Here is a 27,162-nt window from a genome sequence, read left to right as displayed (position 1 = left end):
GGGCGAGCGAGTCGTGAGAGATGGGAGGCGACCGGGCAGCCGAGCCAGCACCCGTCCGGGCCAACCGGGCCGCCCGGGCCTCACGTCTGACACGAAGAGCGTGCGACGACGCCGGCCGACGAGCCCCGGCGCCCCAGCCAATCAACGCCTCGCTCCGCCTGGCCACGCCCCCCGCGCCCTCGCACGTAAAGTTGAGCCCGCGGGACCCGGCGAGCCGGCTGCTGGCTTCTGATTGGCTGGGGCGAGCGGTGGCCGGAGCCGGCGGAGGTGGTGTGCTCGCACTCGGTGGCGGTCAGGAGCCGGCGGGACTGCAAGGGACGCCGCGTCTCTGTGAGTGAGCCGGGCCGGGAGGACGGAGGGTGCTCGAGAGGGCCGGAGACCGGGAGCTGCGAGCCGTGGGGCGCGGGGACGGCGGGGAGCGGCGGGGGGACCCGGGTCCCTGTCGCCCGGGGATGTGGGGACCGAGGCCCGAGCTTTGGAGCGGATCGCGGCCGAGGGAACCATCTGAGACGGGGACTGGGCTGGTGCCAGCTTCGGGGATCCCAGGATCAGCGACGGGCGATGAGGGAGCAGCGCGAACGAACCGGCCTCGGAGGCGGGCCAAGGTCACGGGCAGGGTGGGACGCGAGGGCACCTGGGCCTGGCCTTCCCGGTGCGTCACCCGGGGTTAGCGCCGACCTTAGGTGACCCTGTGTCACATAGGAAGAAGGCTGTGGCGGAATACGAATGCCCCTGACCAGGGGACGTGGCGTCGAGATCACAGACGCTCGGCTGGATTTGCCAGCAGCCCGGGTGGTTCAACAGTGTTGCCCGATTCCCTCGCTTATTCCCGGGATGGAGAGCAGCCCCCTCCCTGAGGGTGTGATCCCCACCGAGGGGGATCTGCTTCCGGAAGTACCGAGGCACCCTGCCGCTTGACAGTTTGGATGCAAATTCTGACGGTTTCAAGTGGTTCTCGGTGCCCGTGGAGTGTGCTAGGGGATCCTCTTTTCTGTACAGCAGTGTTGCTTTAAAGGGCTCCTTAAAACATAAATCCTGTGTCCTGCCCCTGGTCAGTTTGAATCAACATCTCCAGGCTGGCGCCTTGGCAGCCATTTTACACAAGCTGACAGGTGACTGATGCAAGATCAGAATTTGAAACCATTGTTTTAGATGATAGTTCTTGGGATCAAAGGGACAGGCTGAGAAGGGTCTCCGGCTGTTGCATCACCTGACGCTCAGCCACTTTACCTCTTCTAGGTTGCCATGCCTTTGGAACAGGCTGTCAGTGATCATACCTGACCTTACAGAATAATAGGTTTGAATATCTGGTTATTGGTGATGTAAAAATAAAAATAATGTTCTGCTTCCCGACAGATATAGGTCAGTCTCTGGGTGAGGGAGATAATAAAAGAAAATCTACTGAGGGGAAAAAGTCTCTCCAAAATCGGAATTGTTAGATAATTTAAGTCACTGAAGAAAGATTCCCTTTCACTTTAGGTATGACTTACACAGTGTTTACACTTCAGAGACCGTATTGGGGCTCTGTTAGGAATGGAATTTTGTATTTCCAGTTCAAATTTGCGCCTGTAACATAAGTGTTGGTCTAGCCAGAAATATATTGTCAACCGTGGGCTGAGTGGGGAGAGCCTTTCCAGAGGTGAACTCCTAGTGTGAACCAACTCACATGGCCCTCCAAACCTGGCTCTGCCACCCGTGACAGGAGCATATCGATCATTTCCTACTCAGGGTATGATTTGAGCCTACTGACCCTGGAACTTTAAAGGGTATCGTTTCCTCTTTGTTTATGTGGTGGTAGTTCATGAATACTCGGGAAATCTCCAGGTGATAAGGTAATTATCAGAATTACGTATTCAAAAAGTTTTCTATGTAGGCCGATTCTATTAAAGTTACATCATTTTTAAGATGATATGAAGGTCTAATTTGAATTTACATTTCTGGTATGCATTGGACTTTAAGTGCACCTGTTTCATCTAATTGTGTCCTAAAATGTGCTCATGATATTCCTGAATCCAAAAATGTCATTAGTTATTTCTTCTTTCTTCTTTCTTTTTTTAGCCAGGGTTTTGCTGTATAGCCCAGGGAAGCTTCAAACTTGAGATCTCCTCCCTCCGAGATTACAGCCAAGTGCCACCACACACAACTGTTCAGTTATTTCAGCTTTTTGTAGCCCCTCCTGGTAGCCAAACACATATATAATTGGTACAGATGCGTCCTAATGCATTGGGGCGAATGCCTCTGTCACGTAGGTCACGTAACTACAGTCCCATCAACACGACTTCTTTGAGCTCTAGGCTTATCTTCAGCTTCCTGCCAGGTATCTGTCCAGTCATGCCTGGTGGATGTCGTTTGTAAACTTGATTTCATTATTTTGTTGTTTTCAGACAGCGTGTTGCTACATAGCTTAAGCTAGCTTTGAATTCATGATCCTCCTCTGAGTGCTGAGATTATAGGGCGTGCATCACCTCCTCTCTGGCCATCACTAGTCCCCTAAAACAAATAATGGCCACTTGGTGTGCCTCAAGTCTTAACTGCAGAGGCAGCATTCTGGAAGTGAGGTCAAGTGCCCTGCCCATGCTACCCTGAGAGTCTGTAGGGAAATAATCGCAGGTGATGGAGGGAAAGAACCCGTGCCTGCTGGCTTTTCTGTACAGAAAAGAGCCAGTTGTCTCTCTCCCTCGTGAAAGAAGAGCCTGTTGCGCCGTGAACCCACGGGGCAGTTACCCTCATCCTCATAGGAAATGGGGGAAAGATACCACTGTGGTTTGTTTCCTTATTTATCATTGGTTGGTTGTTTGGCTGACGGTACTAGGGATCTCTCCCTTGGCTTCATGCGTGCCAACAGGTGATCCATCACACACCGCTTCTGGAGATAACCTCACATAATGAGTGCAGGAGGCTAAAGGGCAAAGGGAGGTTCGTTTTTTGTTTTTGTTTTTTTTTTGAGATAGGGTCTATTATGTAGCTCTGACTGTCCTGGAACTCGAAGAGACTCACCTGCCCCTGCCTCTTGAGTGCCGTTCAGCCTTCAGATAGGTGGCTCTGGGGGGCGTTGCAGGCCTGGATGCAGTGTGTCGTCCCTCCATAGAGCCCGTTCATGCAGTTCTTGCGGTCCTAGGTGTTTATGAAACCTCTCAAATCTGTTCTAGGTAAGATAGTTTCCTGTAGTTCAATATGGATTATGTTGTTGGCAATTAAGTACATTCTGTCCATTCCTTTTTAAAAAATAATCTGCTTTTTGAACCATCGGTTATTTCAGTGTTCGCTTTTGGATTTCTGTATATGTTTTTCTTCGAGTCAGGATACCTTCTATAGCCTATTTGGAGATTTGTGTTTATATGTTTTGCTTTCTTTGAGATGAGAGGGTATCATCTCGTTGTAGCCCAGGCTGGCCTGGGACTCCAGATCCTTCCCCTTCCGACTTTTGTTGTTAAAACTGTGTGCCACCACACCTAGTCAGTATTTGTTTTATTTTTGCAAATATAGTGAGTGTCCTGAACCTTGAGCTTACTGAACCTTGTATATACAAAAGCTTAGTAAGATTTATTGCGTTAGGAAGTTCTCGTCTGAATGTTGTGTGTAGCTAGCTCGTTTTCGTCTCTGTTGGACGGTAGTATTGTCTCTGTAGGGAGGAAGAACTCACTTTCAAAACAGACATTCCTGCTTTAGAGCTGGAATTTCTTTGAGGCTTTGCTGCCATTTAACCCCCAGGAAGAGCAATCTGTTGCCCTTAGTCCTGAAGGGAATGCGCTGCCCGTGGAGAGTCCAGGATTGTACGTGCAATGGGCAGCAGTTGGTGCCAGTGGGAGGTCTGTGTACTGGGAGCTGTGTTTGCCTCCTCTGTTGAACCCATGGGTCAGGATTACAGGCAGGCAGCACTATAAAGATGGGATGGATCAGTCACTGCACCGAGATGAAATGTCCATGAACTCTGTGTGAGGGATGATTGTAGGGAGGGGGCCTTTGCCCCTGTGATGGTGGAAATGAGTTATTTTTTGTTATCTTTTGTTACATTTTGTTATTTTTGTCCTGCTCCTGTATTTACCTAACTGCTAAGCTCATCTTGGCCCTCTCCGGAGCCTCGGAAAGCACTGTTGTAACAGGAAAATAGACTTGTAAAGAGGAAGGCTGGGGGGCACTGGGAAGGTGTGGGAAAGAAGGTGGATCAGCTGCCTGCTGGATGTCCATCAAGGAGGTGCTCACACTCATAGACACACCCTGCACAAATGTTTTAAAAGAATATCGGGGTTTTTCACAATGTTGTAAACAGGTGATAAAGGTGCACATTCTCTTCAGTGGTGAAAGTTTAAGGCTAGTTTCCAGGTTCACAGCAGACACTGCGGAGACAGAGCGGAGTGGTTCCAGGTGGTGATGTGCTAGCTGCTTTTAATTGAGAACTTCGAACAATTCTCTTTCAGGAAGACTCTGGAAGAAATCACGATGTCGACCAACACGGACCTTTCCCTTTCTTCGTACGACGAAGGTCAGGGGTCTAAGTTTATTCGGAAAGCTAAGGAGACACCGTTTGTCCCCATTGGTAAGTGATGATCAGTCTGCGTGAGCCTAAAGCAATGGAACTGTGGTAAATTTGAATACTGAGTGGATCCCGAAATACCTTTTTCTTATTTTGTTGAAGTGTGATAAGGCCAGCATCCTAAGAGCTCATCCCAAAAGCTGTGGGCTCGGGTTTGTGTGACTGACTGTTGTCTCAGTGACTCGTGCCGGTCGGATCCCAGGATCCCAGGACCATCTCTGACTCCGAGGTTTTCCAGGGCTCAAAACAAAAGTACCGTAATCGTGTTAAGGTTCATGACACTGGAAGGGCAGAGGTGAAAGTCAACAAAGATGCCTGCCATGAAGTCCAGGGCAAACCAAGTATACACTACGGCATCTCCCCCTCGAGGACACTGCATCCTTCCAGGGCTGTGTGGCGGCATGGGCAAAGCTGCCGCACGCTGGTATTTAGGTTGTTCTGAGGTCAGTCACAGGCATGCCTTGTCCATGGAGGCCTTGCAGCTCCTGAAACAGCAATGCGATCACCAGTGGAAATTCCAAAATCAGAAAATTGGAATAATTTATTCACTTAAAGCAGATACAAATTATATTTTGTATTCAAACACTAGACACATTCCCTTTAAATGGAATGGGTCAGGGATCCTGGTGGACTCTGCTGTTGTTGCCTGGGGATCCTGGACACTTTGCGTAGGGCAGGAAAGAAGCTGTGTGCATACTTCAGGAAGAAACCCTATTGGTCTGTGGGTGATACAATTATCTGCATAGGGAATACAAGAAAATCAAATGAGAAACAGCTAGACCAAATAGAGAAAAGATCACTGTCCTAGTTATATGGCCGTTGCTATGGTAAAATCCATTGCCAAGAGCATCAAAAGGAAGAAAGGAAAGGTTGTTTGTCTTAAACTGCCAGATGGCAGTCCATCACCGAGGGGAGTCAGGGCAGGAACCGGAAGCAGAAACTAGGAGTGATACTGCTTGCTTGCTCACTCCCAGGTGTCCAACCACCTGCTTATCTGGCCTGGGACCACCCCAGGGGACTGGGCCCTCCCACTGTCAATCAAAATAGTATCTCACAGGCATGACCACAGGTCACTCTGATCTGGGCAGTACCTCAATTCAGACTTGCGGCCCCTTCTGGGGTCACCTAAGACCATGGGAAAACACAGATATTTACTTTACAGTTCATAACTAGCAAAATTACAGTTAGGAAGTAGCAATAGAAATAATTTTACGGTTGGGGTCACCACAACATTGGGAACTGTATCGAAGGGTTGCAGCATGGAGGGGAGGTCAGAACCACCACTCTAGAAGGAACGTTCATGCTAAAGCCGAGTGGGCGGTTACTTCATTGGTCCATCATTAGACATCTGGGGGACCCCAGGAATGTCTAAGGTATCGGTAAGGACACCTGCAGATGGTAGGTGCCCCTTTTGTTTTTTCCTTTCCAGTGCGAACACAGTTATTTCCCAGTTTCTTTCTTTCTGTTTTATCATCCACGCCCAGTCACCAGCGTAACCTCCGTAGTGTGCATGTGTTTGCTGCCCACTCTGTATTGATGGCTGAGTTCCAGTTTTAGGTTATGCAATCTAAGAGGGAGCCATTTTGAAATTCAGTTTTCTTTGTGGCCTAATGCATGATTGTGTTTTGTCAGAACTCCCAAACATTTGAGAGAATGTATGGTCTATTTTAAATGAACATTTTATTTCTTTATTATTGTCTGTGTATATATGTGCCACAGTGCTCAAGTATGGGTCAGAAAACAACTTTCGGGGGTCTGCTCTCTCTTTCCACCCCACTGAGGCAGCTCTCTTGTTTTCTCTGTACTACATACTCCAGGCCAGCTGGCCCATGACCTCCTGTGTGGCCCTGTCCCCACCTCACATCTGTCCATAGGAGCGCTGCTATAATTACAGATGTCCATCGAAATATCTGACTTTAAAAAAACAAACAAACAAATACTTGTATTCCAGGGATTGTTCTTGTCTTCCTCCTTGCGGCAGGCGCTGAGACATCTCGCTGTCCGTCTGTTGGTCTTAAATCTGTCTACTTGGTCCACAAACCCACAGGTTTTCAGAAGTGGCTCAGAACCCAGCACTTGGAATGTAGGGACAGGAGGCTCGCATTCATGGTCATTTTCTGTTCAGAGCAAATTCAAGGCCATCCAGGGCTATACAGTGAGATACTGTTTCGGAAAAATGAAAGACCCAAGAAGATTCTATCTAGATTTGCTGCTGTTTGCTATGAATTCTAGATTTGGGCTTGTGAAGCAAAAAAGATCGAAAGCTTTGTATGTTAATTAATGAACTGATACAGTATTCTTACAGAAGTAGCAGAGAGTACATTGATCAATGGTGAAATTGTCCCGCGGCCATGCCGCTAACATGAGTGGGACTTTGTTCTGCAGGAATGGCAGGCTTTGCAGCAATTGTTGGGTACGGGCTATACAAACTGAAGAACCGGGGAAATACAAAGATGTCCATCCACTTGATCCACATGCGTGTGGCCGCCCAGGGCTTTGTTGTTGGAGCCATGACTCTCGGTAGGTCCAACAGGACTTCCAATATGTGCCTCTCTTTGATGCTTTCCCTGACCCTGAAGCAGTCTGATAATGCCTGCTACTCATTTTCCTGTAGCGGAATTATTGGAGCAGCGGTACAGTTTTACCTGCTGAGGTAAACCCTTGTTAGTTCATCGCTGTCTGAATACAGGTTGGCAGCAACAGTGTCCTGAGGAGAATGTGATTGCTGTCGTGAGTTTTGGAAAGTAGAAAAGATTCTAAGACGTACGGGCTTCTACTGGCATCGTGACTTACTGACTTCATCTGCTACTATGTGGTGGCTGTTTTAAAATAGCCAGGCAAGCCGGTCAGTGGTGGCGCATGCCTTTAATCCCAGCATTCTGAGAGGCAGAGGCAGGCGGAGCTCTGTGAATTTGAGGCCAGCCTGGTCTACAGTGTGAGTTCCAGGACAGCCAGAGCTATACAGAGAAACCTTGTCTCGAAAAACCAAAAAAAGCAAAACAAACAGAATGCCAGATAAACACTGTCTGTTGATCAGAGCCCGGGAACACAGTGAGCTGCTCAGACTGGCCCTACCCAGCCTAGAAAGTTACAAAGTTTTAGGGTTGAGGGCCAGGAGGCCAGAGTGTGTGCCTCTGGTGTCCACCTCCTGACAGGCTGTCACATGTAGCTGTCCTGCGGACTGTTGTGTGTCTTCTCAATGCTGAAGGAGATGTATTGACGCTTCTCTTCCTTCTCTGCAGGCATGGGCTATTCCATGTATAAGGAATTCTGGGCCAAGCCTAAGCCGTAGAAGACGAGCCGCCGCCTTGGACTGGGAAGTGCTTGCTTTACTTAGACGTCTCATATTGAGGTTACATGTTTGTCACAATAAATAACGTGGGTTTAGACAATGACACAGTATTGAATATTGGCTTACTTCCTGGCCAGCTCAGTGTACCTGTGGCCAGATTGTCAGTGACTTCACCAACTAGGCCACTTGGGGGAGTTAACACAACAGAAACCTGTCGCCTGAATGCAGTTGGTAACAGTGTTCTCTTAGGGGGACAGCGGACAGTCAGATACAGTGTGCCTCAGAGCAGGCCTTGCTTTGGAAGGTGTCAGGAGGAAGCATGTCTGCCCCAGTTCATTCAACCTTTTTGTCTGCCTGTGGGCTGGCTTTAGTTGGTGTCTGAAAACACTTTCCAAAGAGTGCATGAAAAATAACTAAAATTATAGAGCCCCCTACAACCGAGAGAGGGTTGGGAGGGTGTGAGTGTGTGTGTGTGTACGTGTGTGTGTGTGTACACCCAGAAAGCTGATGGCAGCTGCAGAGAAGCGGTGTGTATTAGAATCATACTTACAAACACAGTTAATTGGGGGTTCCACTTTAGCTGTGTGTGTGTTTGTGTGTGTGTGTGTTTGTGTATACAGAGAAGCAGTGTTTATTAGAATCATACTTACAAACACAGTTAATTGGGGTTCCACTTTAGCTGTGTGTGTGTGTACAGAGAAGCGGTGTGTATTAGAATCATACTTACAAACACAGTTAATTGGGGTTCCACTTTAGCTGTGTGTGTGTTTGTGTGTGTGTGTGTGTACAGAGAAGCGGTGTGTATTAGAATCATACTTACAAACACAGTTAATTGGGGGTTCCACTTTAGCTCTTTTATACTTGCAAAGTTATGTTTTTGCCGCTCTGTAATAGAATAGTGCTTAAACGTCATATTGAAACAGAGGTATTTTTGTTTCTTTTTTGTGGCGCTGGGCATTAAATGTAGCCCTCACTTGGGCTGGGCAATTGCTGGTACCAGTGAGCTGCATCCCAGCAGAAATAGGGACTGAAAGTGATAATACTTACACAAATGATAAAGGAAACACACAGCTTGTGGACAGTGTCCTGCTTTCCTGTAAGAATCATAAATATTAAAGTACTGAAAGTGAGAAGAGAGTGGTGGGTGGGTGGTTTTCCAGACACCACACACAGATGGAACATACAGAATGCTTAGTGCACTGTAACCCCGTCCAGCCTGAACCTCCATTCCACAGCGACAGCGTGGCATGTGTATTGTTATTAAAAGAAGTGAACACACCAGGAGTCTTGTATTTATTTCAGCATAGACTCTTCCCTTGGAGTAGCACGGAAATCAGAAGACGGAACTTTGTACGTGTGGTGGGAGACAGTTATAACTAACTTCATCTTCAGCTTGGAGCATTGTTTGGCATTTGTTGGGCACCTACTGCATGCCCCACACTGCCCTGAGAAATGTTTCTTTTAGCTGTGCACAGATGTGGATATGTACGCGGGTGTGTGCATACGACTGCAGGTGCCCTCCAGGCTGGAGGCACTGAGTATCCCTGGGGCCAGAATTACAGGCAGTTGTGCTGGGAACTGAATTGGGGTTCTCTGCAAGTGCAGGTCTTGGTCTAAGCATTGAGCCATCTCCAGCCTGCTCCCTTTTCTCACATTTGTGTGTGTGTGTGTGTGCATGCATGTGTGCAGAAGTAGTCACAGGACAATCCGAGGAATCGGTTCTCTCCTGCGTGTGGACAGGCTCAGTCTTGGTAGCAAGCACCTTTACCTGCTGAGCCCTCTTGCTGGCCCCTTAAGAACTTAAACATGCAGTTGTTAAATTCATGATCTAGGGGGTAGACCCTTTCCACAGGCCTGGGAGGCAGGCAGTTAGCAGCCTGCGTTCCTCCTGCTGTGCTACCTGTAGGACTGACCATGGAACTCGCTTTATATTGTTCTAGTTTAGAGTCGATGGGATCGCCCTTTAGAAGAGTCCAGGGAAGGTTAGCAGCACCACAGATGCCAACAAATGTAAGGAGCTGCCATGTGGCCTCTAATAGGACCAGGCTGCACCTGATCAGTCCTGATGAGGACCTGTATGATTGACGTGAGAGCATGGACTAGCCTGAGGAAGTTCTCTGTCTTTCGGCTTCCTGCTTTAGCGGTGTTCCACACTGTGAGAATTTGTTACTGAGTGACACCTGGACTCATCATTGCCACTGTGAGCCAAATGGTTGTGTCTTCCTCATCCAAAGTGGGGACACAATCTAGAATTAGAGAAAATAAGAAGTCACAGGGGCTTAGCCTAGCACGCCATGCTTTAGCGACTCAGTACGTGGCTGCTGTTACTGTGATTGTAGTGAGCGTAGGGTTTAAAGATCACAGCAGAACATGGCTGCCAGTAGAGGAAGCAGCTGGAGCGTCTGGCTGGCCGGAGCCTGGGGCTGGGACTGGAAGTCTCCCCAGAGAAGCAGCATTCTACTTTGGTTCTCCGTAGGGAGCTGTTGGGTATTAGTGGAGCGTGGTGCGATTGTTTCAAGCCTTTCTTTCCAGTTACCTATCTGGGCACAACGGTCCTTTTCACCCAAAGAGCTTGGCTCAGTTAATGCTTGTTGAATTCATCAGAGTAAATCTTGGGGGTTTTGCATTTGTCAAGTTCCAGTTGGTCCTCTGTCCATGATTTTCCATGTCCATGGATTCCTCCAACCACAGATGTGAAATTCGTGTGTGTGTGTGTGTGTGTGTGTGTGTGTGTGAGTACTGAGCGTTCGTGGATTTCCGTTTCCTGTGGGGTTCCTACAGGTGTGGTGTAACATCGGTTACACAGCATTTTATGCATTAGACAGTGTGCGGAACGTGGAGAAACTTGAAGAACAGGGGGGATGTGCACAGCTCATGAGCAACCCCCCCCCCGTTTTGTTTAAGAGACCTGAGCACTTGTCTGCAGGTTTGGCTGCTCACTGGGGGGTTCTGGAACCCCCCTGCCACTGCTGGGTTTAGCGTGTCTGAGCAACAGCGACATCTGGTGGCGAGAGTTGGACCTGACCACAGTGGTCGTGGAAACCACTTCTGTAGATGAGTCCCCAGATTTCACAGTTACGGTTCTGTCCCTAGGCAAATCTGCAGCCCACTCCCTCATGGCTGCAAGGCCAAATCAAAGCCAAAGGATCATGAAGTTAAAGGTGCAGTGTACCAAGCAGTAGAACTGAGGGAACGATGTTCTCCGATCTAACAGCCCTTTAGGTTTAGGAGAAAGAGCGAGCCCAGGCTTAAGATAGAATGCCACGTGGCCAGTGAACCTGGGTTTAGGAAGAACCAGCACTGCGCATGTGCCTGAGTTCTGGGCTCAAGGAGGCTGCTTAGCTTTCCCCTCAGTCGCCTCCAAGGGGCAGAGACGAAAGAGGGAAGCTATCTGTAAGTGGGTCAAGCTGAAGCCATTGTCAGTCTCTAGTATTCTGGGCTGTTTCCAGCGTAACTGGGTGACTAAAAGTTCATCCTCAGCAGAGGCTGCTGTCTGCCTTGCCGGTGGCCCTCCTCAGATTTGTGTTTTTGTCCGCTAAACCTCCACCTTCCACCATCTCTCCCTGCTCTGAACCTTCCTCCTATTCTCCAGTGGGCCAGTCAGCTTGTCCCACATCTGCCCCCTTGTGCTAGTGAAGATTTGTCTCAGCCTTTCTAAGGAGGAAGCGATCCACACACAAACTGATCACTGTGGGAATGTCAGTCAGATGCTAAGTGATGGAGATGGGTCATCTTTCTATCTGTTGTTTCATTGGTTAAGTAATAAAGAAACTGTCTTGGCCCCTTTAATAGGACAGAAAATTAGGTAGGCGGAGTAGACAGAACAGAATGCTGGGAGAAAGAAGCCGAGTGAGGAGTTGCCATGATTCTCCCACTCCAGACAGACGCAGGTTAAGATCTCCCTGGTAAGCCAGCTCGTGGTACTACACAGAATATTAGAAATGGGTTAGATCAATATGTAAGAGCTAGCCAATAAGAGAATAGAGCTAATGGGCCAGGCAGTGATTAAAAGAATACAGTTTCTGTGTAATTATTTTGGGGCATAAGCTAGCCATGTGGGCAGCCGGGTGCCGGGGACGCAGCCTGCTGCTCATATTACAACAGAGTGGCACCCAGCGTGGTAATGAACTCCACGTAAAACCTGAGAGGGCTTAAAAAGGAGAGAGAGACAATTCAAGACAGTTTTTTGCTGTTTGTGGGTTGCTGCGCCCATGTTCCCAAATATTGTTTATAAATGTTCTTTTACATTTAAAGGGGGATATGATATAGATATGAATCATTTGCATTGGTATGGATTTTAAGGTCAATTTTGTTATATGTATATGTATTTCTGATCTTGATTAAGGTATTGTGATTGTGTAGTTCATTTAAAAATGTATAATTAGGAAATATAGGTTGCTAATGGATAATCATCGATAATAGTAAAGCTTGTAGTCATGTTAGTTAGATTTTCTAGATATGCATAGATATATTTCAGATAGGTATTCTTCATATCTTTCAAAGGCTACAGAATATGGCATTTAAGTGTTTTAATAATTTAGGGCTTTTTATGACAATGAGACACATCTGCTCCTGACAGCACCAATCTACTTCAAGAGGAAGATGGGCATCAAAGAGGCTCCTTATGGAGTTTGATAGACATTTGGGCAAGAAACTGCTCTTGCCTGGACTGATGCATAAACGACACAGAGAACCCACAGAGAGAGGACTGCTGAACTTGCCTAAAGGTGAGATGATCTTTCGGGGTTCCTGATTTATAAAAGAGTCTATGAGACATTCTACAGGACACAGCAAAAAGTGACTGAACTGTCTTTGTAATTTCCTGCTTGATGAAAAATGTCTGCTGGATACTATGGGCCTGAAGGCCAAAGACAGATGCCCCAACGGTACAAAAGAACTTTGGGTGACTGTACAGGCAGCGAGATGTCTCTGTCATTTCTAGAGTTTTGGATTTCTTGTTTGCTTAGGTAATATTATATCCTCTGGAGTCTTTGATGGAGTTAAAGAATGGTTAGTAATAGTTATAGTTTTCCTTAGTTATAATAAAAGATAGATATAAATATTATAACTGTAATTCTTGCTTGACAACTGTTTTGTTATATGTAATTTTACTATGTCAAAGTGAACGCCTTTTTTGTTTAAACAGAAAAAGGGGAAATGATGGAGATGGGTCATCTTTCTATCTGTTGTTTCATTGGTTAAGTAATAAAGAAACTGTCTTGGCCCCTTTAATAGGACAGAAAATTAGGTAGGCGGAGTAGACAGAACAGAATGCTGGGAGAAAGAAGCCGAGTGAGGAGTTGCCATGATTCTCTCACTCCAGACAGACGCAGGTTAAGATCTCCCTGGTAAGCCAGCTCGTGGTACTACACAGAATATTAGAAATGGGTTAGATCAATATGTAAGAGCTAGCCAATAAGAGAATAGAGCTAATGGGCCAGGCAGTGATTAAAAGAATACAGTTTCCGTGTAATTATTTCGGGGCATAAGCTAGCCATGTGGGCAGCCGGGTGGCGGGGATGCAGCCCCGCCGCTCTTATTACAACAGCTAAGAAGTGGAGAAGGCGCTGGGCCCAGGCAGCTGGACAGACTGCTGATTCCCGAGATCAGGTGGCCTCCCTGTGTGGCTGGGATGTGGCTCAATGGTAAAGTATTTGAGACCCTCAGTTCAGTGTCCAGCACAAAAGAGAGAGGAAGGGAAGAAAGCTAAATAAAAACATTAAGCCGGGCGGTGATGGCGCACGCCTTAATCCCAGCACTCAGGAGGCAGGGGCAGGTGGATCTCTGGGAGTTCGAGGCCAGCCTGATCTAGAAGAGCTAGTGCCAGGACAGGAACCAAAAAGCTACGGAGAAACCCTGTCTCGAAAATCAAAAAAAAAAAAAAAAAAATTAAGCAACAACAGAAGTCTATGACAGAGCTGAGAACACAATGAAGAAATTTGGGAGGAAAATCACAGTGTCGTCCCAGTTCAGACCACTGTACTGACCGCCTGGTGCAGGACCAATCGATCTCACCCATCTGGGAGGTTACCGGGAACCAGAGGTCCCTGGATCTTGTCGGAACACTTGAGTTTTCTGACAGAGTCAACCTATGATGGCTGGCGTCTCCATAGACACAAACACATTTTAGATATGAGCTCTGCTGGTAGATTCAGACTTGCCTGGAAATGATGAACCACTGATGGCCAGGGTCTAGAGGAAGCTGAGGCCAGCAAAACCCCAGTCCATCACAGGTTGACGAGACAGAACTTCATCAAAACAAGGCTTTAGTCTGAAGAAAATGAACTTTTCATCCTTTGGGGCTCCTGAGTAAGAAGCTGAATAATCAGGAAGGCTTTAAACCTTTGCTGGAAAATGCTGTTTATCTCTCTCTGCTCTGGATCTGTGCTCACAACACCTGTGTGGTGGCTCTCGGGGCCCCATTAGGGGCTGCACCCGGGAAAAGAGCTCTGGATATGAGTCCCAGCACCCAGACACAGGCTTTTGCTCGCTGCCCCGTTTACATGCTGCTACTCAGACTCTGAGGGTACTCAGTGCGGAGCACCCAGACCCTGGGGGTACTCAGCGCAGAGTGGCAGATTGGAGTTTGGACCCCCGAAGCTGAGGTGGAGCTGGATGCCTTGATTTTAAGTTGCAGTAAAACTCCTGTTACGAAGCAGGACAGCTAGGTATGCGGCAGTGTAGACAGTGGGTACGTCACACATTACTAAGCTCTTCCTCGGCCGGTTTGAGTCTCGGAGCTGTGGTAATACTGCTGTTTAAGAAGACGGAGGAAACAGGAGCAGTGGCTTGGTGGTTAAGAGTGATGATGGCTGCTCTTCCAGAGGGTCCGGGTTCAATTCCCAGCACCTATACGGCAGCTCACGACCATCTATAATTCCAGTTCCAAGGGATCCAAGGACCTCTTCTGCCTTCTCGGGCATCAGGCAAACACTTGTCACATAAAATAACTTAATTTGAAAAATAAAATGAAGTTTGTGACTTGGCTCGTGTTGCCGTTCTGTTCAGTTTAGCTTCTCGTCGAGCAGAAGACTTCATGCTTACTATTTGTAGGAGGAAAATAATCTCAGTGACGGAAACCTCCTTGATGACCCTCTTGTCTTCAGGAAGATACATGGGCTGGGTTGACAGCTCTCTGGGTAAAGTGCTTACCTTGCAAACCTGAGGACCTCATGATTCCATGACCCGTGTATAAAAGGCAAGCGTGGTGGTGCTTAGGCTCGTAACCCCGGGGCTGGGGAGACCCAGGCAGGCCAGCCCAGTCAAACCAGTGATCCTGGGGCCGGTGAGAGGCCCTATGTCCTCCGTGCCTTTCTGTAGCCATGGAAATGCTCTGACACAAAACCAGTTAGGAGGAAGAGCTGACCTTAGCCCACACTTCCAGCTTCTGTCCATCACCACAGGGAAGCCAAGAGCAGAAGGAAGACAACGCTTTCTTCCCTAGTGTCCAGCTTATGCTGCCTTATATAATTCAAACCCTAAGCCAGGTGCCACCCACAGTTAAACAAGACAGTCGCCCCAGGCCACCCTGTCCAGACAGTCACTGAACTCTCCCCAGGTGAGACTCGATCGTGACAGCTGAGAAAATGACCGTCACATCCTGTCTCAGAAACTGGGCGAATGGCTTTGGGGGACAACCCCGAGGCTGGCATCCGGTCTCCACAAGCACACAAATAATTAGCTTTAAAAACAAAAGTTGGCTATGGCATTGTCTCTCCCAGAAACATCAAATGCTACACCCATGAAGTCTCACGAACATGGCTACCTAAGCATGAACTAACGCAATGATTTCAGCAGACATGCAAACACAGAGAGGGAGAAGTTCACAAGGCCTCAACCCTGGACAAAGAACTCCAGGCAACTAAGGAATGCTGAGGCCAGGAGAACCAGTCCTCCTCAGAGAAGAGCACATCAACTGTTTAGCCGGTATCACGTGGTCAGTCCTGAAAACATACATAGAAGTAGTTATGCAGACTGAACAGGTGATATCATATACATACACAAACCGTACACACAACACACACACACAACACACATCACACAAACACACACGCAGTGTGTATTGCTGGGGTGGAACCAGGACCTCACACACACACTGTGTGGTGCAGGGGGTGGAACCAGGACCACACACACACATGCAGTGTGTGTTGCTGGGGGTGGAACCAGGACCCCCCCCCCCACACACACACAGTATAGTGCTGGGGGTGGAACCATGGCCTCATTATTTTTAAAACTCTTCTGAAAATGCAAAAAAAAATTAAAAAGCACCACAATTCTTCTATAATCACTGTAGGTGTTTCATGTATGGGTTTTCTTAGTGTGGCTGTGTTCACGTGTTTGATTGGTGCATGTGTGCGTGGGAAAGACACAGGCTGTCCTCAGGGTTTGTCCTTAGCGCTCCACCTTTGGTTTTTGAGATACAGTGTCTCAGTGAACTTGAAGCTCAGGGATTTGGCCAGATAGGGACACGGATGTTGTCATCTGTGGTGGTGTAACCCATAATCACTTCTAATGTTCCTTTTTTAATTTTGTGTGCCATTTGAAAAAAACGAAAGAGTGTTGTAGAATATTATTTTAGGTGTGTTGCTTTTGTTTAGGCTGAATTTGTTTAACTCCGTGATGCTGTGATTCTTTGCCTGTCTAGAACACCTGAGGGTCTAATAAAGAGATGAACAGCCAGTAGTGAGACAACAGCAGGGATAGGTGGGGATGGCAGGCAGAGAGGATAAATAGGAGAACTGAGGAAAAGAAGGAGCAAGAGAGCAAGGAGAGGAGAATACTAGGGATCAGCCACCCAGCGACTCAGCCACCCAGCCAGCCACAGAATAAGAAGAATAGTACAACATGCAGAAGTAAAAAGAGGAAAAGCCCAGAGGCAAAAGGTAGTTGGGGTAACTTAAGAAAAGCTGGCTGCGACCTGGGCTGGAGCGGGCCTGGGACAGCCAATCTCCACAGGAGTAGGGCTGAGCCAGCGACCCGGGCCAGAGCAGTCCTGAGTCCACAGGAGCAGGGCAAACCGGGGGAGCACTGAGTGACCTCCGGGAACATGGAGTGACCATCGAGGTAACTAGAACCATGGTACTGGCTGTAACATAAGGAACCATCTGAGCCTTGGATCCACTGGCACCTAGAAGATTGATCACCAGAGTCACAGACAGCCTGAACCACACCAATTAGAGGAAAAGATGAGTAGACAAGGTAAGAACACACGCAACACCACAAAGAGCAACATGACACCAGTAAAATCTAGAGACCCTACAACAGCAAGACTTGAACAACCAAGTACAGATGAAGCAAAAGAAAATGACCTAAAAAATAACTTCAGGAAAATGTTTGAGACTCTTAAAGAGGAAATGAGAAATTCCCTCAAAGAAATGGAGGAAAAGAAAACAAAAAAAATTGGAAGACATCAGCAAATCTTAAAGAAAACCAAGAAAAAGAAATAAAACATATGAAACTATTCAAGACTTGAAAACTGAAATAGACACAATAAAGAAAACACAAGCCAAGGGAATTATTGAAACAGAAATCATGAGAAAGCGATCAGGAACCACAAACGCAAGCATAAATGGCAGAATACAAGAGATGGAAGAGAGAATCTCAAGCTCTGAAGATACAATAGAGAAAATAGATTCAGCAGTCAAAGAAATCATTAAATCTAACAAAAGCTGGATATAAAAAATATCCAGGAAAAGATCAAACCTAAGAATAATAGGTATAGAAGAAGAAGTTCAACTCAAAAGCATAGAAAATATACTTAATAAAATCATAGAAGAAAACTTCCCCAAACTAAAGAAGGATATGCTTACGAAGATACAAGAAGCATACAGAACACCAAATAGACTAGATCAAAAAAAAAAGTCCCCTCACCACATAATAATCAAACACTAAACATAAACATACAGAATAAAGAAAGAACATTAAGAGCTGCAAAGGAAAAAGGCCAAATAACATATAAAGGCAGACCTATCAGAATTACACCTGACTTCTCAGTGGAGACAATGAAAGCCAGAAGGTCATGGTCAAGAGTTATGGAGACATGAAGAGACCACGGATGCAAGCCCAGACGACTATACCCAGCAAAACTGTCAGTCACTATAGAAGGACAAAACAAGCTATTCCATGACAAAACCAGATTTAACCAATACCTAGCCACAAACCCATCCCTACAGAAAATACTAGAAGGAAAACTCCAACCAAAGGAACTTGGCTACATCAACCAAAACACAGACAATTGATGATCTCACAGCAGCAAATCAAGAAGAAGGAAAGAACACACAAAATAACATGACCAACAACAAAAACTAAATTAACAGGAGACAGCAATCATTGGTCCTTAATATCCCTTAATATAAATGGACTCAACTCCCCTATAAAAGGACACAGGCTAACAGATTGGACACAAAAACAGAATCCATCCTTCTGCTGCATACAAGAAACACACCTCAACCTCAAAGACAGACATTGCCTTAGAATAAAGAAAGGGTTGGAAAAAAATTCCAATCAAATGGACCTAAGAAACAAGCTGGTGTAGCTATCCTAATATCTAACAAAACAGACTTCAAACTAAATGGGGGCAAGAGGATCCAGAGTTCAGTGTCATCCTTGTCTACAGAGCGAGTTTGAGGCCAGCCTGGAGTGCATAAGACCTTGCCTTTAAAAATAAAAAATAAATCCGTAAATAAAATACATTCCGGAGAGCGAAGGCTTCAAGGGCTCGTTGCCCTCTTCCATCCAGCTAGTCGGTGCAGTTTGGGAGGTCTCCACGGGCCCGCAGCCCCATCCACTCAGTACTTTCAGGGCTCTCCCGGCCCCCGTAGACACAGGCGCCCTGACTGGTTTCCCTGGTGACGGTTGCCAGGGCAGCGCGTGCCGGCATCGGGAAGGGCGGAGGAAGCGCTAGCTACCCTGAAGATAGACCGCGAAGCGGGCCGCGGTAAGTGTGTGTGGGGGCCGAAGAGGACAGGAGCTCTGACGGGGATCGAACCGGGGTCTGAGAGCGGGGACCGAGAGTGGATACCGAACCGGGGTCCGAGAGCGGGGGCCGAGAGCGGGGACCGAACCAGGATCTGAGAGTGGGGACCAAGAGCGGGGACCGTACCGGGGGGCCGAGAGTGGGGACCGAGGGCGGGAACAGAACCGGGGCCGAGAGCGGGAACCGGGAACCGACAGCGGGGACCGAACCGGGGGCCGAGAGTGGGGACCAAGAGCGGGGACCGTACCGGGGGTGGAGGGGCGAGCTAAGATCTGGATGGCGTGGCCGCAGCCGGTGGCCCAGTCCTCTCCCTGGGCTGACTGGTGTTTTTCGCATGGGAAGGGCTAGCGAGGAAGAGCCCAGGCCACGGTCCGAGTGAGTCAGACTAGAAGCAGGTCGTCCGCAGCCACCCCTCAGCGCGTGGCCTCAGGCCCCTGCCCACTGCTTCCCTGGCATAGACGTTGCTGCCCTGCATTGACTCCCATTCCTGAGGCCTGGGGCTATTACTGGGGGTTTGAAAAGTTGTGGGTGGGGACAGTGAGGGGCGGGCTGGTGGGAAGTGCTGCTCAGAGTCCCTCAGCAATGCTCCGCAGTTTCTGGAGCTCTGCTCCGGGGACTGAAAACGTTTCTTCTCCTCCTTTTGGTCTTCTGAGCAGAGCTGTACTCTGTAGCCCAGGCTGGCCTAAAACTGACAAGAAAACCCCTGTTGGCCCCAAATTGACAGTCATACCAGGCCTGAAGCCAGACAGGACTGCATAACCAAGATCTTGTCTTGAAAAGGAAAACAATTTGTAAGCAATTATAGTTTTCTGTGGTCATCTAAGTATTTGTTACTATTACTTGTGGTTACCTTGTTGGTTACAAAGTATAATTATCTATAAAAACCCGAATTCTTTCACTTCTAAAAATATTAGTTTAGCACCGACTGTGTCCCAAACATTGTTAGGTCCTGTAACATGGCCTTGAACATAGTGTGCTGTGCTAGGCGTGGTGGCACATACCTGTAGCTAGCATCTGAGAGGTTAAGGCAGGCGGATTGTCATGAGTTTGAGGCAAGCCTGGTCTACACAGCAAGTGCCAGCAGGAGGCCAGCGATTGCTGCTGCTCAAACAACGGAAAAAAGAAACAAGCAAGTGTCCTCTGGTAGTTTACATGCTCGTGGGTGAAAACAGACGTGCTCCGTGTCAGGAGAAAAGGGCAAGCAACCTGGGGGCAGGGCGGGTTTAGAAAGTAGAAGCAGGGATGGTCATCCGTACTTGTTAACAACTTGACTAAATTTAGAGCCATCTGGGAAACATGCCTCTGAATGTGTCTGGGAGGGCGTTTCCAGAGAGGTTTATCCGGGAAGGGAAGACCCAGCATCCCATGGAGGCTGGGACTGAATAAAACAAGGAAGTTGAGGAGGGGGTGAAGTAACTGCTCTGCCTCTCTGCTTCCTGAGAGTGGACTCCCTGTGACTGTCCACTTCCGCCGCCGCCCTTCCCTGCCACGCGGACGGTGTCCTCTAAGACCGCGAGCCAAGCCAAACCCTTCCAATGCCTTTGTCACAGATTTGACCACAGTACCGAGGATAATTAATGCACAGTTGGGGAAGGGGTGCAACATCTATCAGGGCAGTCATTAGGGAATCCATCCCAGAGGAGAGGTCCCCTGAATTCAGAGATGCCCAGAAAGGAACCAGAGAACAAACAAGGAGAAAAGTGTGTAGAAGAGACAGTGAATGTACAAGGCTGTGAGCCCGGGGCACCCCTAGCGATAGCGTGGGAACAGTAAGTGTGCAAGGCTGTGAGCCCGGGGCACCCCTAGTGATTGCGTGGGAATAGTAAGTGTGCAAGGCTGTGAGCCCAGGGCACCCCTAGCGATAGCGTGGGAACAGTAAGTGTGCAAGGCTGTGAGCCCGGGGCACCCCTAGTGATTGCGTGGGAATAGTAAGTGTGCAAGGCTGTGAGCCCGGGGCACCCCTAGCGATAGCGTGGGAATCGTAAGTGTGCAAGGCTGTGAGCCCGGGGCACCCCTAGCGATAGCGTGGGAACAGTAAGTGTGCAAGGCTGTGAGCCCGGGGCATCCCTAGCGATAGCGTGGGAACAGTAAGTGTGCAAGGCTGTGAGCCCGGGGCACCCCTAGTGCTGAAGTAGACAATGTTCCTCTGGACAGTGTCAGGACCCTGGCTAATGTGTGAGAATAGACTGGGAGCCAGGCGGTGGTGGCACACACCTTTAATCCCAGCACTTAGGAGGCAGAGGCAGGTAGATCTCTGAGTTCGAGACCAGCCTGGTCTACAAGAGCTAGTTCCAGGACAGAGTCAAAGGTACAGAGAAACCCTGTCTCAAAAAACAAAACAAAAACAAAACAAAAGATCCATTCTGGCTCACAAAGCTGAAGGTACAAAGTTGAGACCCACATATGGTGATGGGCTCGGTTGCCAGAATCTGGGGTGGTTCAAGACATCGCATGGTGAAAGACAGAGTATGTTTGCATACACAGACGCATGTATGAATATGTGTGCATGTGTGTATCTGTGTCTGCATGTACATGTGTGCATGCATAGCAGTTTCTTAGAAACGTAAACTAGATTTCACCACAGAATTTACAACCAGCATTTCACTTCAAGTGTTTACCAAGAGAAACAAAAGCATGCTCACACGGTCACATGCTCACATGGTCACCATGGTCACACGGTCACATGCTCACACCGTCACACGGTCACCATCTCAGCACGGATGTGTATAGCAGTTTGATTCCGGGATAGACGGATACTATTTAGATATCCAGGTGTCAGAACTATAAGCTGATGTGGCTTCTAGACATTAGCATACTACACAGAAGTGAAAAGCAGTGAGGTGGACATCCAAAGGGGGGCACTGGGCAAAGGGAAAAGAAAGATGGTCTAGCCACAAAAACCTAACCACTGTGTAACTCTAGCCATGGGAAATTCTGTAAATGGCAAAACCGAGGTAGCATGGGGTTGGGACTGGCAGGGGACACCCCGAGCCTTTGGTGGAGATGCCGTCTGTGGTAGTGGTGGCCTAGCTGAGAGGTCACGTCTGTCAAAAGTAGAATGGTGGTTATGGGGTAGGGGGTGGGGTTGATGGACCAGAGAGGCTGTGCAGGGCTTGATGTGTGGGCCAGGACACGACTGTGGTGGGGTAGGGACAAAGGGGAAGCTAGAGATGCCCTGGGCCCCTGCAATATTAACTGGCAGCAGGCCAGCTAAGCAAGAGAGACCAGGTGAGTTATTTAGCACCCACAGGCCGGCAGTGCTGCTGAGCATCCAGGGCAGACGGAAGCGGGGAGGACAGACGTTTGGGGAGAGGTAGATGGTCCCAGAAGACAGGAACTGTCTCCTCGATTCTGTTTGGAATTGGGAGGGGGCTGAGACATTCAAGGGCTTGTGACAAACTCCTTTGATACATGATAGTGAACTTTCAGAGAGGGGCAGGGAAAATGGGGACTTTGTTGCTGGCTTGTGTGCTAAGGTAAAGAAGGTTTTTATGCCAGCATAAACCTTTCCCTTGCCCGTGGGAAGAAAGAACAGACATGGGGCATGGGTGCATGTCAGACAGACTTATTTCCACGGGCCTTTTCCTGCTTAGCACATTGGGGCTTGTCTTCTGAACCCCAGCCGTGGGTCACCTCAGATGCAGAAAGATTTAGTGCTGTATGTACATGTATGTAAGTTATACCTCAAATAAATTATTGACACAGCCCCATGTAGCCCGGACTGGCCTTGAACTCCTGATTGTCCTGCTGGCATCCAAAGTCTGGGGTTGTAGATATGTGCCGTCCACCCAGCTCTGACCCCCACTGTGAAGGAAGAAATGATGGCTGGGACCCGTTTTCCAGAGATTGGGATCTAACTGGTCTGGGTTTGGGCCCAGATGTCTTCAGTTTCAGCGGCTCCTGTGAGACACTAATGCTAACTGAAAGCTGAAAGCTGCTGGCAGAAGGACCAGGCAGATGTGTCTCCTGCTGCCACTCCAGTCAGGAGGCTGGGCTCAGCCTCGGCTTTAGGTGATCCAAGGTGAGGGGGTGTGAGCGTCTGCTTAGACCCACTGATGGCTCAGTGGAGAACCTGGGTCTCTGTTCTCAGGGCAGGATGGAGGCCGAGGAAAGCTCCGCAGACACTCTGCGACTCCAGTTCAAGGCCATGCAGGAGCTGCAGCACAGAAGGCTACAGAAACAGATGGAGAAAAAGAAGGAGAAAGAGCTGAGCTGTAAAAGTAAAGCTGACCAGGAGGAGCTTACAGAGATCCCAGACAATCTAAGCCTCCTCAACACGGAGGAGCAGAACCTGAAAAACATCTTCGAGAAGAGGTAATGACCTCAGCAGCATGCAGGCAGGTGGACAGGGCTGGGGTGGTGGAGAGGGAGGGGCGGTGGAGAGGGAGGGGCGGTGGAGAGGGAGGGGCGGTGGAGAGGAGGGGGTGGTGGAGAGGAGGGGGCGGTGGAGAAAGAGGGGTGGTGGAGAGGAGGGGGTGGTGGAGAGGGAGGGGCGGTGGAGAGGGAGGGGCGGTGGAGAGGGGGGGCGGTGGAGAGGGAGGGGGTGGTGAAGAAGGAGGGGCAGAGAGGGAGGGGCGGTGGAGAGGGAGGGGCGGTGGAGAGGGAGGGGCGGTGGAGAGGGAAAGGGTGGTGGAGAGGAGGGGGCGGTGGAGAGGAGGGGGCGGTGGAGAAGAGGGGTGGTGGAGAGGAGGGGGTGGTGGAGAGGGAGGGGGTGGTGAAGAAGGAGGGGCAGAGAGGGAGGGGCGGTGGAGAGGGTGGGGTTGTGGAGAGGGAGAAGTGGTGGAGAGGGAAAGGGTGGTGGAGGGGGGAGGATGAAACGGTCCCAGATATAGACTACTGGTTCAACTGGGCGAGTGTTCCTGAGCTCAGAGTTGTGTCAGCTCAGACGGCGGAGGCCTGTGTAGCTGACCGAGCCGCTTTCTGGATAGCAGGTGCGGGCGGTGTATGGAAGGCCAGAAGGAAGGACCGTAAGCACCTCAGGGCGTGCTTTCTTTGTCTGGGTTTTCCTTCACAGTCACTTTGCTAAAACCTGCGTTTCTAGGGAACGGGACGGAACCGAGAGTTTGTAGATCTCTCAGCTCTGCCCGCAGTCCCGCACATACCCCGAGACAGTAGCACCTAAACATCACTGCTCCGAAGCTATGCAATTCCCTACCTTTTTCTCTTAAATGATCGGTGTGAAGTTGAAAGATACCCGGCATCTTCTCAGTGCTCTGGACTTGACAGTGCCATGGGTGCCGGGTGGCGCAGATCTGCGCAGGCTGAGGTGGCGGCCCCTGCTGGCCTGTGCTCTGTCTAGTTTTGCTCCAAATCTATTTTTTGCTCACTTCAAACTGTATACAAATGCACCCGTACATGTGGATACACACCCCCACAAGCACACACAGTGTAGGTTTTTATACAACCCATAGGAAGAAGCAAGCAATGTGGTCCAAGCCTTCTAACATGGTGCTAAAGAAATTACTTTTCAGTCTTATTTTGTACAGACATCTTAGTGCCCCCTCGTGCCCAGACGTGGTACTACAAGCCTAGGCAGGCAGCGTGACCCTGAGCACTAGCTAGTGCCTATGAGGAGCAGCCGGTCCTCCTTTCCCTTGCAGGGTGCTGGAAGATGAAATCCAGCAGCTTCGTAGTGAGCTCAGGGAGACAGTCGATGAGAACGGGCGACTGTATAAGCTTCTGAAGGAGAGGGACTTTGAGATAAAACACCTCAAGAAGAAAATAGAAGAGGACAGGCTTGCCTTCACAGGTAACTGCTGTGGCTGCGCAGTCCAGGCAGCTGGGCTCCAGGGAGCAGCGCAAAGATCATGTGTCACAGTGCTCTATGGAGTCGCTGGAAGGGTCTCTTTGTTTTTTGAGCTTGGCTTGGATGCTACCCGCAACTGTTTATGCTATAGAAGTTTCTGGGACCCAAACACCCTCAACAGGTACATGCCATCTCCATCAGCTGCTATGCTGACCCTGGCCCGGTAGGTCTGGGCTACACTCTGACTCTGCCGATGGAGATCTTGGTGGCAGAGGTGTGAGAGACTCTTATTCTGCAGGTCTCGGGGTGACCTTGAGCCTGTGGTTGTGAGCTAGGCACAGGCTCTGCCTAGGGAGTTGACAAGGACTCTGATCCTGATGACTCAGTGCCCCTGTGGATCACAGCACACGTCACAGATAGGTGTAGATGGGTGTAAACAGAAAGCCAGTGCCCTGCGCTGTCCACCATGGGGGCAGCAGGGCTGACCCTGCTCTTGCCAGAGTCCCACCTTGTCTCCCCCAGCAGGTCTGGCAAAGGTCCCACCAGAAAGGCCTCCGCACCCTGATGGCCATGGGCAGCAAAGGTCCCATCAGAAAGACCTCTGCACCCTGACGGCCATGGGCAGCAAAGGTCCCATCAGAAAGACCTCCGCACCCTGACGGCCATGGGCAGCCGGATGTACCTATTCCCTCCATTCTTTAGATTTTCCTGTTCAGAACAGAAAGCACAGGAGTCACGACTCTGGTTTGTGAGGATAGACACTCAACTTTCCTTCCGGCTGCTCAGGGGCTGGGGTGGAGGGAGGCTTGGTTAAGCCTGTAAGCTCCAGGCAGAGCAGAAGATCCATCTCTGCCACAGGGCTCTGTCTCTGCCTCCTCCTGAGACGGCTCAGCTCCACTCTGTGCTTTGGGGAGAGAAGTCTGGCTGGTCCTTGTTTGTCTGGTTTTTTTTTTTTCACCCCTTCCTTCCTCCCTCCCTCCCTCCCTCCCTCCCTTTTTTTCCCTGTCCCCCCCCCCATCTTCTCTTCCCTCTTCTTTTCTTCCCTTCACACCTCTGTGTAGCTCAGGTTGTCCTGGAACTTGGGGTCCTTTTTCAGTTCCTAAATGCTTGGATTACTAGTGAACCACCAGACATAGCTCCATCTCTTGTTTAATTTAGAATTACATCAGGCACAGCATACACTCCAGTTAGAATTCCTTTCTCCTCTTGCTGAGGGCTGTAGGAACTTTAGCGCCATCTCCATCCCTTTGCGTCCTGCTTGCGTATTACAGATTTGTGGGATTTTTTTTTCCAGACAAGGTCTCATGTAACACAGGCTATACCCTGTTTCTCTGTGTAGCTAACACAGACCTTGATCTCTTGGTCCTTTTGTCTCCACCTCCCAAGTGCAGGGATTGCACACGTGAGCTGCCATGCAGTTTTTCTGTGTGTTCTGCCCCCTGTATGGAAGCGCTCACAGTCAGGGCTGCGGCTTTTACTTTGCAGCTGCTTCACATATTTTAGACTGTCTTCACTCGCCCAGGGTTGCGGTTTCAGGAGCGAGGCTGTGCCGGAAGCACCGGGAAGGCAGGGAAAGGATTTGCCATTCTCGCTGGGCTCTCTCCCTGCTCCTCCAGCTTCCTTGGATAGTCTGGGGGATGATAGTGGATTTTAAGTCCCAGGAGGAAATGAGCCCCCAGGAAGCCCATCCCTGGATCATTCCTGTTCTTCTCTGGGCAGCTGCCGGTTGTCTCTCTCTCTAGAACCCTCCCCCACACATTGACAGTTGTTTCCCTCCAGAACCCTCCCCAACAGATTCTTTTGAGGACTGTGTTCCATGAGCAACAAGGGTGCTCACACTGCATCTTACCCCCAAGCTCAGCTGAAACGGGGTTTCTTTACCTTCTGGAAGCCATGACTTCCTAGAGACCCTGCCTGATCCCCTGAACAGCAGCCATGTAGATTTGAGGTGTAGGTTGTATTTTTAATGGGCCTTGCCATTTCTTTAATTGTAGGGGCAACCGGGATGGCTGGGGATCTCGTTGCCACCAAAATCATTGAACTGTCCAAAAAGAACCGGGGGCTGATGGCAGAGTCAGAGAGTGCGAAGGCCAGGGTGAAACAGCTGACTAACCGCATCCAGGAGCTGGAACACGAAGTAAGGGCCTGGGCTGCTCTTCCTTGGAGGGGACTCAGAGGGCCACACTTGGAGGTCCCAGGGCACATTTTTTGCAGTGAGTTCCCCAGTTTCTGCCACATCCAGAGAGAGGATGTATGACAGACAGCCAGGGGTCACTGGCTGTTGAGAGGAACCTGGCATAGTGTGGCTAAGGGAAATGGAAACAGAGCATGCCCCAAACTCCGTGTCTCTGTCCCCCATCCACCAGGAGGCCACGGTAACAATCCTGCTGCTGGGTTTGCTGAGAGATGAATAATGTGGCATTTTGTAGCCGCTTAGAACAAAGCCTGGTGTGTAGACAGCACCGGATAAACGTGTGTAATCAGTTCCCAGAAACCCCTGCTTGTCTGAAGCCACAGCTAGGACTAGTGACCCTGCCATGTTCGATCTCTCCCCTTTTGCTGCCCCCCCCCCCAGCTAACCACAGACCCCTGCTGCTCCAGCAGGGGCACAGCCT

General features: G+C 49.3%; 2 protein-coding genes across 6 annotated transcripts in view; both read left to right on the top strand.

The window, feature by feature from the left end:
* Positions 1 to 248: 248 nt before the first annotated feature.
* Higd1a (HIG1 hypoxia inducible domain family member 1A) lies at positions 249 to 13,303 on the top strand. Its single transcript, XM_057768160.1, has 4 exons — positions 249 to 330; positions 4,419 to 4,537; positions 6,920 to 7,054; positions 7,777 to 13,303. The coding sequence occupies exons 2-4, from the start codon at positions 4,441 to 4,443 to the stop codon at positions 7,824 to 7,826; spliced, it is 282 nt and encodes a 93-aa protein (XP_057624143.1). The 5' UTR covers positions 249 to 330; positions 4,419 to 4,440; the 3' UTR covers positions 7,827 to 13,303.
* Positions 13,304 to 18,692: 5,389 nt separating this feature from the next.
* Positions 18,693 to 27,162, top strand: part of Ccdc13 (coiled-coil domain containing 13) — a 37,295-nt gene continuing 28,825 nt past the window's right edge. For 4 of the 5 annotated variants that reach the window (XM_057768572.1, XM_057768571.1, XM_057768570.1 and 1 more), the window contains exons 1-4: positions 18,693 to 18,762; positions 22,892 to 23,115; positions 24,402 to 24,550; positions 26,542 to 26,684. In XM_057768572.1, coding sequence (XP_057624555.1) covers positions 22,898 to 23,115; positions 24,402 to 24,550; positions 26,542 to 26,684 — 510 coding nt within the window. In that variant the 5' untranslated portion in view covers positions 18,693 to 18,762; positions 22,892 to 22,897. Of the gene's footprint in view, positions 18,763 to 22,891; positions 23,116 to 24,401; positions 24,551 to 26,541; positions 26,685 to 27,162 lie in introns of those variants that run through there. The other variant, XM_057768573.1, reaches the window with a different exon arrangement.

This window comes from Chionomys nivalis, chromosome 4 (assembly GCF_950005125.1).
Source record: "Chionomys nivalis chromosome 4, mChiNiv1.1, whole genome shotgun sequence".
In the NCBI taxonomy this organism is placed as follows: domain Eukaryota; kingdom Metazoa; phylum Chordata; class Mammalia; order Rodentia; family Cricetidae; genus Chionomys; species Chionomys nivalis.
The sequence above is the reverse complement of the archived record's forward strand: the minus strand, read 5'-3'. Positions and strand labels throughout refer to the sequence as shown.